Source organism: Ovis canadensis, chromosome X, assembly GCF_042477335.2.
Source record: "Ovis canadensis isolate MfBH-ARS-UI-01 breed Bighorn chromosome X, ARS-UI_OviCan_v2, whole genome shotgun sequence".
NCBI classification, from domain to species: domain Eukaryota; kingdom Metazoa; phylum Chordata; class Mammalia; order Artiodactyla; family Bovidae; genus Ovis; species Ovis canadensis.
This window is the reverse complement of record NC_091727.1, coordinates 66,617,208-66,633,322: the sequence shown is the minus strand read 5'-3', so window position 1 is coordinate 66,633,322 and position 16,115 is coordinate 66,617,208. Positions and strand designations below refer to the sequence as shown.

Genomic DNA, 16,115 nt, shown 5'->3' with positions numbered 1-16,115 from the left:
AATATGTTCTTTTTAAGATAAAGATATGGATGTATTATTCCCCCGATTACAACTCTGCAAGGGCTTCCCATTACCAACTTTCTTAACAAGACTTACAAGGCTCTTTATGATCTGGTCCCTGACCTTGTCTTCAGTGTCATTTCTCATCATTGTCCTTTTACACCCCATGCTCCTGCTATAAAGGACTTTTTATTATTCCTAGATCTACCTGGTTTTCTGTTGCCCATGAGTCTTTTTCTATGCTATTTTTTGTCTGGAACAACTTCTTCCTTACCTTTACCTTCAGCTTGCCAGAGTAACTCCTATTCAGCCTTCTAGCAAGACTCAATGTCAAATGTCATTTTCTCCAAGGATCATATCTATCTTTGTATCTCTAGCATATGGTAGTATCTAGCGCATAAGTGGTACCAAGTAAGCATTTTCTAAATATTTGATAAAACATAAAATGCTGAGTTGTTGGGTTGAAAGTATTCCTGGGGCCCCAGAACGTGGTTCACTTACCTTTCCTTTAGTCCCCTCTACTCCTGCTTCCAACTGCATTGCTCTCTGCAGAACCCTAGGACTTAGGAGAATGCAATTTGGAAATCAGTACTCGAGGATAAAATGCAAAATCCTTAAAGTGCTCTCCATAATGATCTAACCACTATTTGCCTTTCCAGATTCATTTTGTTGCTGGTGAGGGGTTGTTTATTTTTATTTTTGCCACTGTTCAAATATTTCATGCTACAGCAGTATTGAAATATATGTTGTCCCCACACCGCTGCTCTCTCTCTCACATACACACACACATACTCTTTTCTATTTTCATGTTTTATGATCATTCTCAATCTTCAACCTAAAATTAATTTCCTCATTCCTATTCCCTTCTTTCTCCTGGCTAACTTATTCATTCTTTCAAATTCAGCTTAGACATCAACTCCTTCAGGAAGTCTTTTCTGAAACTTCCCTCTACCAACTTCAGACTAGATAGGTGTCACTCTTGGGTGGTCTCATAATGTTCATATATATATATAGATAGATAGATAGATAGATATACACACATATATGTATATATACTTTGCAATTTGTTTTATAATTAGTTTATGTATGTGACAATATTATTACACTGTGAGCTCCTTGAAGGAGAAACTAACTTATTCATCTCTAAATCCCTAGTTTTTAGCATAATGCCTTATCCATTAAAGTGCTTAGTAAATGTTTATTAGTGAATGAAAGGATAACCACATGTGTTTCCCTGGATTTTGTCATCCCACCATTATTCTACCTTTGTTTATTTTCCCTAGAGAATCTTTGTCATTTTTCAGTTAGAAGTAATCAAGGTGGTGTTATATCCAGAGGACCCTGTAATCACAATACCCTGCATATCCTGCCCCAGATCACAGCAACACAACACCATGAGCTCCCCAAGACAGAAAAATACACAAAAGATAATGGAAAAGGAATGCAGAGTAGCACTTTGTTAACTAGGCTTTTGCCCCCCAAACTCAACATAGACAATACTAGTAAGCTGGCATGAACCAAATGGCACCTTAATTTTCTCATAAACCCAATTCAACACACCTTGTGGCACTAGCTAGGGAAGGGAATGGCAACACACTCTGGTGTTCTTGCCGTGAGAATTCCATGGACAGAAGAGCCTGGTGGGGTCCGCGGCGTCATAAAGAGTCGGACATGACTGAGCAACTAACACAACACAGTGGCACTAGAGAAGCAGGAGTAGGGCTCATGTTTGCCCCTATTGCTTAGCATTAAGCCAGTTGAGGTCCCATTCAGATTATTGGCCCCCAGACAGGTATCAGTCCCATAAAGGGAAAATAAATGGAAGAGTCACTGAGCTGGCCTGGACTTCTTCTCCCTTGTGAGTATGATGAGCACTTCTGAGATGTGAGTGTAAGAGGATGAAAAGGGAGCTGCCAGGCTTGGTAGGCTCTGAGTCTAGAAAAGTGTTATCCCCATCCCCCAGAACAACCACACACAATTTCAAATAGGGCACCTCAATTCTTTATCCTGAATTTACCTTGCCTTCTATCATTCTCTAGCTATAGAGTGATTTGTATCATTAGGTTATTCTTTATTATCTTCATAATGCTGTCCCTGGCCTCTTTTTTTCTATTTAAACATAGAAACCCAGATACAAAGCAAGCGTGGTGTTCTCTAGAGGCACATAGGTATATAGACAAAAAACAGAATTGAATATTCTAGTCACAAGGTCTTAGTTCCTTTTCCATTTAGATATCGTTATGTACCTAGCATGATGCTTGTTTCCTAAGTTTGTAATAACTGTTAATTTCCTTCTCTTCTTTTTATCTTCCCTTCAAAAAATATTGTGTAGCTTGAGAGAGATCTTTTGGACTTCCTGGGTTCAATCCCTGGGTTGGGAAGATCTCCTGGAGAAGGAGATGGCAACCCACTCCAGTACTCTTGCCTGGAAAATCCCATGGTCAGAGGAGCCTGATACGTTACAGTCCATGGGGTCACAAAAAGTCAGACACAACTGAGCTACTTCACTTTCTTTCTTGAGAGATCTTTAGGTTCCTGTTGAAATAAAATTTTCTGTTAACCTCATCTTTTTTTTTTCTTTCCTACAGTTTCCATTCTAGCTGAAACAGAAGAAATCAAATCCATTTTGAAGAACAAGGGAATTGATGTGGAGACCATTGCTGAGGTATACCCCATCAGAGTACAACCAGCTCGTATTCTCAGCCACATTTATTCCAGCCTAGGTAAGGAGATTGGCTAACCTGCTAGAATCAAAGTATTATTCAATGCAGGCTTGTTTCCTTCCATTTTATATTTTCTTGATGTTTTATTTTTATTGCTTTATTAAACTAGATCTGAAATGGAATTTAGAGTCTCTGGAATCAAAGTTTCTAACCCTATATACCCTGAACAGGGTCGATAATTTTCAGTGTGTTTTATGAACTCTTTGGTACAAAGGGCATGATTGTTACCAGGCAATGTTGTATCTTCGTTCCAAGTGTGTGCTTAACCAATATGTTCTTCTTCTCTTTCTTGGGACCTATATTTCTGTTTTGAAAAATAGGAATTCTATGTAGATTAATAGCCAAGGAGCTTGTGTCTAGGTCATTTATACTTTGTCATGTAATGAATTAGTTGATATCTAATACTTATTTTTAATTAGTACTTATTTTTTATTCAATGTATATATTAAATTTGGTGATAAACACATTAAACAAATTGCTACAAATTAAAAATTTATGCAAGATATTACAAATTTCACATTAAACAAATTACTATGATGTTAACTTTAAAAAAAAAAAAAGGATGTGCAAAATTTCTAAACTATCTTTGTGGAAAGCTCAGTAGTGGCCCTGAAAGATATTCAGATCCTAATCCCTGGAACCTGTGAACATTACCTTATATGGCAAAAAGGATTTTTGTGGGTGTTATTAGGTAAAGGAAACTGAGATTGGTGGAGGGGATTATTCTGGGTTATACAGGTGGGCACTAAATATAGTCATAAGTCTTCTTATAAGAGGTACCCAGAGGGAGATCAGACTATAGAAGTAGGACATGTGATGACAGAAGCAAGAGATTAGAGTGATAAGGCTACTGGCCTTATCCTCTAAGAAGCTGGAAGAGTCAAAGATCAGATTCTCCCCCTGGAGTCTCCAGAAGGAACCAGTTATGCTTGACACCTTGATTTTTATTTTACCCTATAATAGCCATAACGCTCATTTTGGACTTCTGACCTCTAGAACTGTAAGAGTATACTTTTATGTTGTTTTAAGCTACTAAGTTTATGTTAATTTGTTATAGCACCAAATGGAAAATAATGCAATCTTAAATCAAGCCACAAATGAGTAAATATATAAATAAAGAATATAGCCTAGATAGTAGATTCCCACTTACAAATCCAAAGCCTATAGTGTGTGTGTGTGTCTGTGTGTGTCTGTGTGTGTACTTTTTTCCTTCACCAAGAGTGGTCTTTTAATAATGAAAGCTGAAGATGGCAGAGAAATAGGCCAGGGAGACCACAATCTCCCCCACAAATTCATCAAAAGAACATTTGAACGCTGAGTAAATTCCACAAAACAACTTCTGAATGCCGGCAGAGGACATCAGGCACCCAGAAAAGCAGCCCATTGTCTTCAAAAGGAGATGATTTATCAACAGTACTGTATAGATGGAGAAGGCTTGAGGCTACTGTAAAAATAAGACTGACAACCAGAAGCAAGAGGCTTAAGTCCAAATCCTGAGAACACCAGAGAACTCCTGACTCCAGGGAACATTAATCAACAGGAGCTCATCAAATGTCTCCATACCTACACTGAAACAAAGCACCACCCAAGGGCCAACAAGTTCCAGAGCAAGACATACCAGGCAAATTCTCCAGCAACACAGGAACACAGCCCTGAGCTCCAATATACAGGCTGCCCAAAGTCACTCCAAACCAATTGACATCTCATAACTCATTACTGGACACTTCGTTGCACTCCAGAGAGAATAAATCCACCTCCACCCACCAGAACACCAACACAAGCTTCCCTAACCAGGAAACCTTGACAAGCCACCTGTACAACCCCACCAACAGCAAGGAAACTTCACAATAAAGAGAACTCCACAAACTGCCAGAATATAGAAAGGCCACCCCAAACACAGCAATATAAACAAGATGAAGAGACAGAGGAATACCCAACAGGTAAAAGAACAGGATAAATGCCCACCAAACCAAACAAAAGAGGAAGAGATAGGGAATCTACCTGATAAAGAATTCCAAATAATGATAGTGAAAATGATCCAAAATCTTGAAAACAAAATGGAATCACAGATAAATAGCCTGGAGACAAGGATTGAGATGATGCAAGAAAGGTTTAACAAGGACCTAGAAGAAATAAAAAAGAGTCAATCAATAATGAATAATGCATTAAATGAGATAAAAAAAAAACACTCTGGAGGGAACCAACAGTAGAATAACAGAGGCAGAAGATGGGATTAGTGAAGTAGAAGATAGAATGGTAGAAATAAATGAATCAGAGAGGAAAAAAAGAAAAATGAATTAAAAGAAATGAGGACAATCTCAGAGACCTCTGGGACAATGTTAAATGCCCCAACATTCGAATCATAGGAGTCCCAGAAGAAGAAGACAAAAAGAAAGACCATGAGAAAATACTTGAGAAGATAATAGTTGAAAACTTCCCTAAAATGGGGAAGGAAATAATCACCTAAGTCCAAGAAATCCAGAGAGTCCCAAACAGGATAAACCCAAGGCAAAACACCCACAGACACATATTAATCAAATTAACAAAGATCAAACACAAAGAACAGATATTAAAAGCAGCAAGGGAAAAACAACAAATAACACACAAGAGGATTCACATAAGGATAACAGCTGATCTTTCAATAGAAACTCTTCAAGCCAGGAGGGAATGGCAGGACATACTTAAAGTGATGAAAGAAAATAACCTACAGCCCAGATTAATTACTCTACCCAGCAAGGATCTCATTCAAATATGAAGGAGAAATCAAAAGCTTTACAGATGAGCAAAAGCTGAGAGAATTCAGCACCACCAAACCAGCTCTCCAACAATCACTAAAGGATCTTCTCTAGACAGGAAGCACAGAAAGGATGTATAAACTCAAACCCAAAACAAAAAAGTAAATGACAACAGGATCATACTTATCAATAATTTGATTAAACGTAAATGGGTTGAATGCCCCAACCAAAAGACAAAGACTGGCTGAATGGATACAAAAACAAGACCCCTATATATGTTGTCTACAAGAGACCCACCTGAAAACAAGGGACACATACAGACTGAAAGTGAAGGGCTGGAAAAAGATATTCCACGCAAATAGAGACCAAAAGAAAGCAGGAGTAGCAGTACTCATATTAGACAAAATAGACTTTAAAACAAAGGCTGTGAAAAGAGACAAAGGACACTACATAATGATCAAAGGATCAATCCAAGAAGAAGATATAACTATTATCAATATATATGCACCCACCATAGGAGCACCACAATATGTAAGACAAATGCTAACAAGCATGGAAGGGGAAATTAACAATAATGCAATTATAGTGGGAGACTTTAATACCCCACTCTCACCTATGGATAGATCAACTAAACAGGAAAATTAGCAAGGAAACACAACCTTTAAATGATACAATAGACTGGTTAGACCTAATTGATATCTATAGGACATTTCACCCCAAAACAATGAATTTCACCTTTTTCTCAAGCACACACAGAACCTTCTCCAGGATTGATCACATCCTGGGCCATAAATCTAAATTTGATAAATTCAAAAAAATTGAAATCATTCCAAGCATCTTTTCTGACCACAATGCAGTAAGATTAGATCTCAATTACAGGAGAAAAACTATTAAAACTTCCAACATATAGAGGCTGAACAACACACTGCTGAATAACCAACAAATCACAGAAGAAATCAAAATATGCGTAGAAATGAATGAAAATGAAAACACAACAACCCCAAACCTGTGGGACACTGTAAAAGCAGGAGAAGGTTCATAGCAATACCAGCATACCTCAAGAAACAAGAAAAAATGTCAAATAACCTAACTCTACACCTAAAGCAACTAGAAAAGGAAGAAATGGAGAACCCCAGGGTTAGTAGAAGGAAAGAAATCTTAAAAATTAGGGCAGAAATAAATGCAAAAGAAACAAAAGAGACCATAGCAAAAATCAACAAAGCCAAAAGCTGGTTCTTTGAAAGGATAAATAAAATTGACAAACCATTAGCCAGACTCATCAAGAAACAAAGGGAGAAAAATCAAATCAATAAAATTAGAAATGAAAATGGAGAGATCACAAAAGACAACACAGAAATACAAAGGATCGTAAGAGACTACCATCAGTAATTATATGCCAATAAAATGGATAACTTGGAAGAAATGGACAAATTCTTAGAAAAATACAACTTTCCAAAACTGAACCAGGAAGAAATAGAAAATCTTAACAGACCCATCACAAGCACGGAAATTGAAACTGTAATCAGAAATCTTCCAGCAAACAAAAGCCCAGGGCCAGACAGCTTCACGGCTGAATCCTACCAAAAATTTAGAGAAGAGCTGACACCTATCCTACTCAAACTCTTCCAGAATATTGCAGAGGAAGGTAAACTTCCAAACTCATTCTATGAGGCTGCCATCACCCTAATACCAAAACCTGACAAAGATGCCACAAAAAAAGAAAACTACAGGCCAATATCACTGATGAACATAGATTCAAAAATCCTTAACAAAATTCTAGCAATCAGAATCCAACAACACATTAAAAAGATCATACACCATGACCAAGTGGGCTTTATCCCAGGGATGCAAGGATTCTTCAATATCCGCAAATTAATCAATGTAACTCACCACATTAACAAATTGAAAAATAAAAGCCATATGATTATCTCAATAGATGCAGAGAAAGCCTTTGACAAAATTCAACATCCGTTTATAAAAAAAAACTCTCCACAAAGCAGGAATAGAAAGAACATACCTCAACATAATAAAAGCTATATATGACAAACCCACAGCAAACATTATCCTCAATGGTGAAAACTTGAAAGCATTTCCCCTAAAGTCAGGAACAAGACAAGAGTGCCCACTTTCACCACTACTAGTCAACATAGTTTTGGAAGTTTTGGCCACAGCAAGCAGAGCAGAAAAAGAAATAAAAGGAATCCAAATTGGAAAAGAAGAAGTAAAACTCTCACTGTTTGCAGATGACATGATCTTCTACATAGGAAACCCTAAAGACTCCACCAGAAAATTACTAGAGCTAATCAATGAACATAGTAATGTTGCAGGATATAAAATCAACACACAGAAATCCCTTGCATTCCTATACACTAATAATGAGAAAATAGAAAGAGAAATTAAGGAAACAATTCATTCACCATTGTAATGAAAAGAAAAAATACTTAGGAATATATCTACCTAAAGAAACTAAAGACCTATATATAGAAAACTATAAAATGCTGGTGAAAGAAATCAAAGAGGATACTAATAGATGGAGAAATATGCTGTGTTCCTGGATTGGAAGAATCAATATATTGAAAATGAGTATACTACCCAAAGCAATCTATAGATTCAATGCAATCCCTAGCAAGCTACCAATGGTATTTTTCACAGAGCTAGAACAAATAATTTCAAAATTTGTATGGAAATGCAAAACACCTCGAATAGCCAAAGCAATCTTGAGAAAGAAGAATGAACCTGGAGGAATCAACATGCCTGACTTCAGGCTCTACTACAAAGCCACAGTCATCAAGACAGTAAGGTACTGGCACAAAGACAGAAATATAGATCAATGGAACAAAATAGAAAGCCCAGAGATAAACCCACACACCTATGGACACCTTATCTTTGACAAAAGAGGCAAGAATATACAATGGATTAAAGACAATCTCTTTAACAAGTGGTGCTGTGAAAACTGTCAACCATTTGTAAAAGAATGAAACTAGAACACTTTCTAACACCATACACAAAAATAAACTCAAAATGGATTAAAGATCTAAACATAAGACCAGAAACTATAAAACTCCTAGAGGAGCATATAGGCAAAACACTCTCCGACATAAATCACAGCAGGATCCTCTATGACCCATCTCCCAGAATATTGGAAATAAAAGCAAAAATAAACAAATGGGACCTAATTAAACTTAAAAGCTTCTGCACAACAAAAAACTATAAACAAGGTGAAAAGACAGCCTTCAGAATGGGGGGAAATAATAGCAAATGAAGCAACTGACAAAGAATTAATCTCAAAAATATACAAGCAACTCTGCTGCTCAATTCCAGAAAAATAAACAACCCAATCAAAAACTGGGCCAAAGAACTAAACAGACATTTCTCCAAAGAAGACATACAGATGGGTAACAAACACATGAAAAGATACTCAGCATCACTCATTATCAGAGAAATGCAAATCAAGACCACAATGAGGTAGCATTTCACATCAGTCAGAATGGCTGTGATACAAAAGTCTACAAGCAATAAATGCTGGAGAGGGTGTGGAGGAAATGGAATCCTCTTACTGTTGATGGTAATGCAAACTAGTACAGCCACTATGGAGAACATTGTGGAGATTCCTTAAATAACTGGAAATAGAACTTCCATACAACCCAGCAATCCCACTGCTGGGCATACACATTGAGGAAACCAGAATTGAAAGAGACACATGTACCCCAATGTTCATTGCAGCACTGTTTATAATAGCCAGGACATGGAAGCAACCTAGATGTCCATCAGCAGACGAATGGATAAGAAAGCCGTGTTACATATACACAATGGAGTATTACTCAGCCATTAAAAAGAATACATTTGAATCAGTTCTAATGAGGTGGATGAAACTGGAGCCTATTATACAGAGTGAAGTAAGCCAGAAAGAAAAACACCAATACAGTATGCTGCTGCTGCTGCTGCTGCTGCTGCTAAGTCACTTCAGTTGTGTCCGACTCTGTGTGACCCCATAGACAGCAGCCCACCAGGCTCCCCCGTCCCTGGGATTCTCCAGGCAAGAACACCAGAGTGGGTTGCCATTTCCTTCTCCAATGCATGGAAGTGAAAAGTGAAAGTGAAGTCATTCAGTCGTGTCCGACTCTTGGCGCCCCCATGGACTGCAGCCTACCAGGCTCCTTCATCCATGGGATTTTCCAGGCAAGAGTACTGGAGTGGGGTGCCATTGCCTTCTCCACCAATACAGTATACTAATGCATATATATGGAATTCAGAAAGATGGTAACGATAACCCTGTGTGCGAGACAGCAAAAGAGACACAGATATATAGAACAGTCTTTTGGACTCTGTGGGAGAGGACGAGGGTGGGATGACTTGGGAGAATGGCATTGAAACATGTATAATATCATATGTGAAATGAATTACCAGACCAGGCTCGATGCATGATACTGGATGCTCTGGGCTGGTGCACTGGGATGACCCAGAGGGATCGTATGGGAGGTAGGTGGGAGGGGGCTTCAGGATGAGGAACACATGTACATCCATGGCAGATTCATGTCAATGTATGGCAAAACCAATACAATATTGTAGAGTAATTAGCCTCCAATTAAAATAAATAAATTTATGTTAAAAATAATAATAATAATTAAAGCCAAGCCAAATTTTGTCCAGCCCCAAACCAGCCTCCTTCCCTTGTTACCAAACCTACTCCAGACACTCAATTTCCATACAGTTATGTAGATCTAAATCAAGAGGGAATCAACCAAAGAGGAAAGGACTAGCAGTCAAAGCTTACTGTTCTTTGTCTTTCTTAGCATCCATATTTTTAATTTATTTTTTAATTGGAGGAAACATGCTTTTGCAGTGTTGTGTTGGTTTGCGCCATACAACAATGAAAATCAGCCCTAATTATATCTCCTCTCTCTTGAGCCTCCCTCCCCTCCCCCATCTCACTCCTAGAACTCATATTTTATGCCAGCAGGGCCTGAACTCCCAGAGCTACTAATATTGCATCTGGCTTTATGAATATATGGATTTCTCTCACCTTTCCATTCTAGCTATAATGTAGGAAATCCCTTTTCTTTTTAAATTAAATATAAGTTTGGAAGTTCCTAAAGAAATTTATTAGAAAAAAATGGAAAACTAAAATATAAACACATAGAAATTATCAAGTTTATTGAATATAGGTCTCAGATCCTAATTAAGTCTCAGGGCCTAATTAATTTTTGAAATCTAGCCACAGATTACCTTGAATATTGCAAATTACTGATCCCTCTATTCCTTCTACATACTCAACCCTATTTGTGGTAAATGACAAGTCAAGTCTCTGAAACATCTGAGATTAACTTGCACTGATGCTTTTCTAGGTGAGATGGGGTACCTCAGTCCTTCCCAGAACCTGCTTTCTGGTTTTTTTTTAAACCTCCTTGGCCATTCACTCTAGTCTGAGGCTAGATACCAGTCTCCAGATACCAATCCACTAGCACTAAATCTTTTGAAATAAGAAAAGTATGTCTCTGTCTAACCCAAATCTTGGTGGTTGTGGTGGGTTAGTTGCTAAGTCATGTCTGACTCTTGAGACCCCATGGACTGTAGCCTTCCAGGCTCCTCTGACCATGGGATTTTCTAGGCAAGAATACTGGAGTGGGTTGCCATTTTCTTCTCCAGGATATCTTCCTGACCCAGGAATCAAACCCACATCTCCTGCATAGCAGGCAGATTCTTTACCCCTGAACCACTAGGAAGCCCTAGTGCCCTAACCCAAATCTTACTCCATGAATATAGTTGATCTTGTAGTCACTGTCTTCTTTGTCCTTCTTAGAAGTCTCTGTGGTTTGGAGTTTGTGCAAGTCCTATTGGTGCCTTTAATATGATTCTCTCTGGCTTTCACTTAGAAGTTGATACATTTTACCCTTTTCTTCACATCTATTGTTCTAAACTCAGCATAATCTTACTAGGCTATAGGTAACTTGCAAGTTCTGGGCCTTCATTCTTGAAATCTACCTTCATCACATCAGATCTTTCCAACAAACAAAAACAAACTCCTTACTGATTACTTTTTCAAAGTCTATACACTGTTTTGGGCCTGTTGCTAATTTATTATTTCCTAGCCAAAGGAAATGAGGGCTGCTATGTCTCCAGGACTTCAGTTTAATGAATAATCAAACATTTCAGGGACTCAAGTAGCAAGTTATATTTATTTTCCAAATGTGCTCCTTCATTTGCTTCCTTCATTCTTTTTTTCATAAGGATCTGTTGTTCACGTTTCTGTACCAGGCACTGGGCTTGATGCTGTGAGAGACATAGACATATAACCAAATAATTATAGTACAGTGTTATAAATGCTATTAAAATGGCATTATATACAGAATATAGGAGGAAGTAAATAGATTTGCCTTATAAAATGAGTGTGTGTATGCTTAGTCACTCAGTTGTGTTCGGCTCTGCAACCCCATGGACTGTAGCCCGCCAGGCTCCTCTGCCATGGGGATTCTCCAGGCAAGAATACTGGAGTGGGTTGCTATGCCCTCCTCCAGCGGATCTTCCCAACCCAGGGATCAAACTCAGGTCTCCCTCATTACAGGCGGATTCTTTACTGTCTGAACCACATGTTTCTTCATAGTTCCATTATTTTAATGATTTCACAATAACAAAATTGCTTTAAGGATTCATTGAATGACAGCTGTGATTCCACCAAGGAAAACAGGATATGTACATTTATATATGTTAATTAAGTGGGATTCTATAAGTGAAGTCGCTCAGTCATGTCCGACTCTTTGCGACCCCATGGACTGTAGCCTACCAGGCTTCTCCGTCCATGGGATTCTCCAGGCAAGAATACTGGGGTGGGTTACCATTTCCTTCTCCAGAGGATCTTCCCAACCCAGGGATTGAACCCGGGTCTCCCACATTGGAGGCAGGCACTCTGAGCCACCAGGGAAGATATGCCTCACCTCAAATACTGTTATTTCAGTTCCATAATATGTTTGTTTTTAATTTTTAAATATTATGTGGTTAATCAACTTTGGGAACATAAGAACGTTATAGGTGAGTGCTGTCAGAAACACAGTGGAGTGAAAAGCTACCTTTGTCTCACACCTTCAACCAGTAAAACATTCACAATACAGTGAAGGTGCCTCTGCCTAACATGACAGGATGCTGAAAAATTCCACACCTCTGTACATCCAAAGATGGTGGACTGGAACACATAGAGGAGATGGAACGAGGGGACAACGGAGTTGATGCCTGCAGTCCCAGTTGTCTGACTGTGGCAGCTGAGCCCACAGCTTCAGAGAGCCCAGTAGCAGCAGGGGAAGCAGCACACATGACCCTGACTTTAGGAAGTGACCGCACTGGCGCCCACCACCACAGGTAACTTGACGGCAGCAGCAGCATTGGGGCCTGGGACCATATCTTTCCTGCCACTGAGGCACCTGTGATCCTATACTCCGGCCCCTCCTTATTTGCACTGGGAAATTCAGTGAACCTGATAGCACCGGACACAGTAGAGGCGCCTGTGCACCCAGCTTCCCCTCCCACATTGTTCCCCTTTCCCCAAAGCAGAGCCTGTGTCTCAGGGGATCTCCCACACCAGAGAAGACCCCACCATCCCAGTAATGACAGCAGCTCTGGCAGAAGCATTGAAGCAATGACCATAGAGGAACAGGAAGCAAAAGCAAAGACACAGAGGAAACATCTCGTAGAGGCTGGAAACTGCCAACTTTCAAATATAACCAGAGGTAACTCAGGTAAGCAAAACCAAAAACTACCTAATACCGCCACCTACTGGAAGACAAAAGAAAACTAACTCCCGACCTGTCATTTAATTCCAAATGTGCCAGCAGAGGAACAATCCATCAAGCAAAATGACAATTCTCTAGAAACCAAACTTAAATTCATGGAATTTTGAGATCTAACTGATAAAGAATTCAAAATAGACATCATGAAGAAGCTCAATGAAATACAAGAAGACTTAGAAAGACAGTTTAATGAGGTCAGGAATAAAATTAGTGAACAAAAGGAATACTTTGCCAACCAGATTGAAACTCTAAAAATTAACCAAACAGAAATTCTTGAGCTGAAGAACACGATAAACAAGACGAAGAATGTATTAGAAAGTATTGGAAATGGAGCAGATGATATGAAAGACAGCATTAGTGAGCACAAAGATAGAAACCTAGAAATGATACAAATAGAAGAGCAAAGAAAAGTAAGATACATATAAAAAGAAGAAATCATATGGGAGCTACACAACTCTTTTAGGAAAGACAGCACTAGAATAATGGGTATCCCAGAAGGAGAAGAGGAGAACAGAGAAATTATTTTAAAAAACTATAGGTGGTATCTTCCCAAACTTGGGGAAGAAGCTGGACAATCAAGTCTATGAAGCAATGAGAACACCTAAAGCTAATTGCAAAAAAGACCTTTTCTAAGATCATATATTAAAATTATCAGAAGTTAATGACAAAGAGTTGACTCATTGGAAAAGACTCTGATGCTGGGAGGGATTGGGGACAGGAGGAGAAGGGGACAACAGAGGATGAGATGGCTGGATGGCATCACCGACTCGATGGACATGAGTTTGAGTAAACTCCAGGAGTTGGTGATGGACAGGGAGGCCTGGCGTGCTGCAATTCATGGGGTCGCAAAGAGTCGGACACACTGAACGACTGGACTGAACTGAACTGAACTGAACTGAACTGAATGACAAAGAATTTTAAAGGCAGCCGGGGGGGGGGGGGGGGGGAGATGGTAACCTACAAAGGAATCCCTATTGAGCTATCAGCAGATTTCTCAGCAGAAACCCTTACAGCCAGGGGAGAGTGAAATGACATTCTCAAAATACAGACAAAACTGTCACCCCAGAATACTTTTATGTATAAAACTATCATTCAGATATGAAGGAAAAATAAAGGCTTTCCTAGACAAAAGCTGAAGGAATTCATCAACACTAGATCTGCCTTACAAGAGATATTGAAAGGAACTTTTCTACCAGAAACAAAATATGAAAAACATACAAAACTTTAAGCAAGGTGGTAAATAGAATCATAAAATTGCAACTCTTTGTCAGAATAGATTTATAAACACTTATTAAAAGCTAAAGGGAAAAAAGAAAGCCAAAAAATAATTATACCTATCTTATATTGGTAACAAGCTGATAACATTAAAAGGGATAATTTGAGATGACACAATCATAAAAGGAGAGAAGGAAAAGAACAGAACTCATGTAGGTGAGTGAACATAAGATGTTATCAGCATAAAAAAGACTATTTTATCTATAAGAAATTTTATACAAACCTCAGGGTAACTGTGAAAATAAAGTAGACACACACACACAAAGAATAAACTGAGGAACATATCACAGAAAACCATTAAGCCAAAATGGCAGACGAAAACAAAAGGAAAAAGAAAGTAGAGATATGGACATGGAAGCAACCTAGATATCCACTGACAGATGAATGGATAAAGAAGCTGTGGTACATATATACAATGGAATATTACTCAGCCATAAAAAGGAAAGCATTTGAGTCAGTTCTAATGCGGTGGATGAACCTAGAGCCTATTATACAGAGTGAAGTCAGAAATAGAAAAACAAATATCATTTATTAATACATATATATGGAGTCTAGAAGGATGGTACTGATGAACCTTTTTGCAGGGCAACAGTGGAGACGCAGACATAGAGAACAGACTTGTGGACATGAGTGGAAGGTAGGAAGGAGAGAGTGGGATGAATGGAGAGAGTAGCATGGAAATAAACACACTCAGTTCAGTTCAGTTCAGTCGCTCAGTCCTGTCCAACTGTTTGCGACCCCATGAATTGCAGCACGCCAGGCCTCCCTGTGCATCACCAACTCCCAGAGTTTACTCAAACTCATGTCCATCGAGTCAGTGATGCCATCCAGCCATCTCATCCTCTGTCGTCCCCTTCTCCTGCCCCCAATCCCTCCCAGCATCAGGGTCTTTTCCAATGAGTCAACTCTGCATGAGGTGGCCAAAGTACTAGAGTTTCAGCTTTAGCATCAGTCCTTCCAATGAACACCCAGGACTGATCTTCTTTAGAATGGACTGGTTGGATCTCCTTGCAGTCCAAGGGACTCTCAAGCGTCTTTGCCAACACCACAGTTCAAAAGCATCAATTCTTTGGCACTCTGCTTTCTTCACAGTCCAACTCTCACATCCATACATGACCACTGGAAAAACCATAGCTTTGACTAGACGGGCCTTTGTTGGCAAAGTAATGTCTCTGCTTTTTAATATGCTGTCTAGGTTGGTCATAACTTTCCTTCCAAGGAGTAAGTGTCTTTTAATTTCATTAAAATTAAAATTTCATTTAATTTCACACACTACCACATGTGAAATAGATAGCCAATGGGAATTTGCTGCGACTCAGGGACTTCAAACCAGGATTCTAACAACCTAGAGGAGTAGGAAGGGGTGGGAGGTGGGAGGGAGGGGACATATGTATGCTGCTGCTGCTGCTTAGTCACTTCAGTCATGTCTGACTCTGTGTGACCCTATGGACTGCAGCCCACCAGGCTCCTCTGTCCATGCAGTTCTCTAGGCAAGAGTATTAGAGTGGGTTTCCATGCCCTCCTCCAGGGGGTCTTCCCAACCCAGGGATCAAACCTGGGTCTCTTGCATTGGAGGCAGATTCTTTATTACTGAGCCACCAGCG

The 16,115-nt window shown here is 39.1% G+C and overlaps 1 protein-coding gene across 6 annotated transcripts in view; it reads left to right on the top strand.

Moving 5' to 3' along the window:
* Nucleotides 1-16,115, top strand: part of PHKA1 (phosphorylase kinase regulatory subunit alpha 1) — a 171,525-nt gene that overhangs the window by 52,962 nt on the left and 102,448 nt on the right. For all 6 annotated transcript variants that reach the window (XM_070291836.1, XM_070291835.1, XM_070291834.1 and 3 more), the window contains exon 14: nt 2,589-2,723. In XM_070291836.1, coding sequence (XP_070147937.1) covers nt 2,589-2,723 — 135 coding nt within the window. The remainder of the gene's footprint in view (nt 1-2,588; nt 2,724-16,115) is intronic.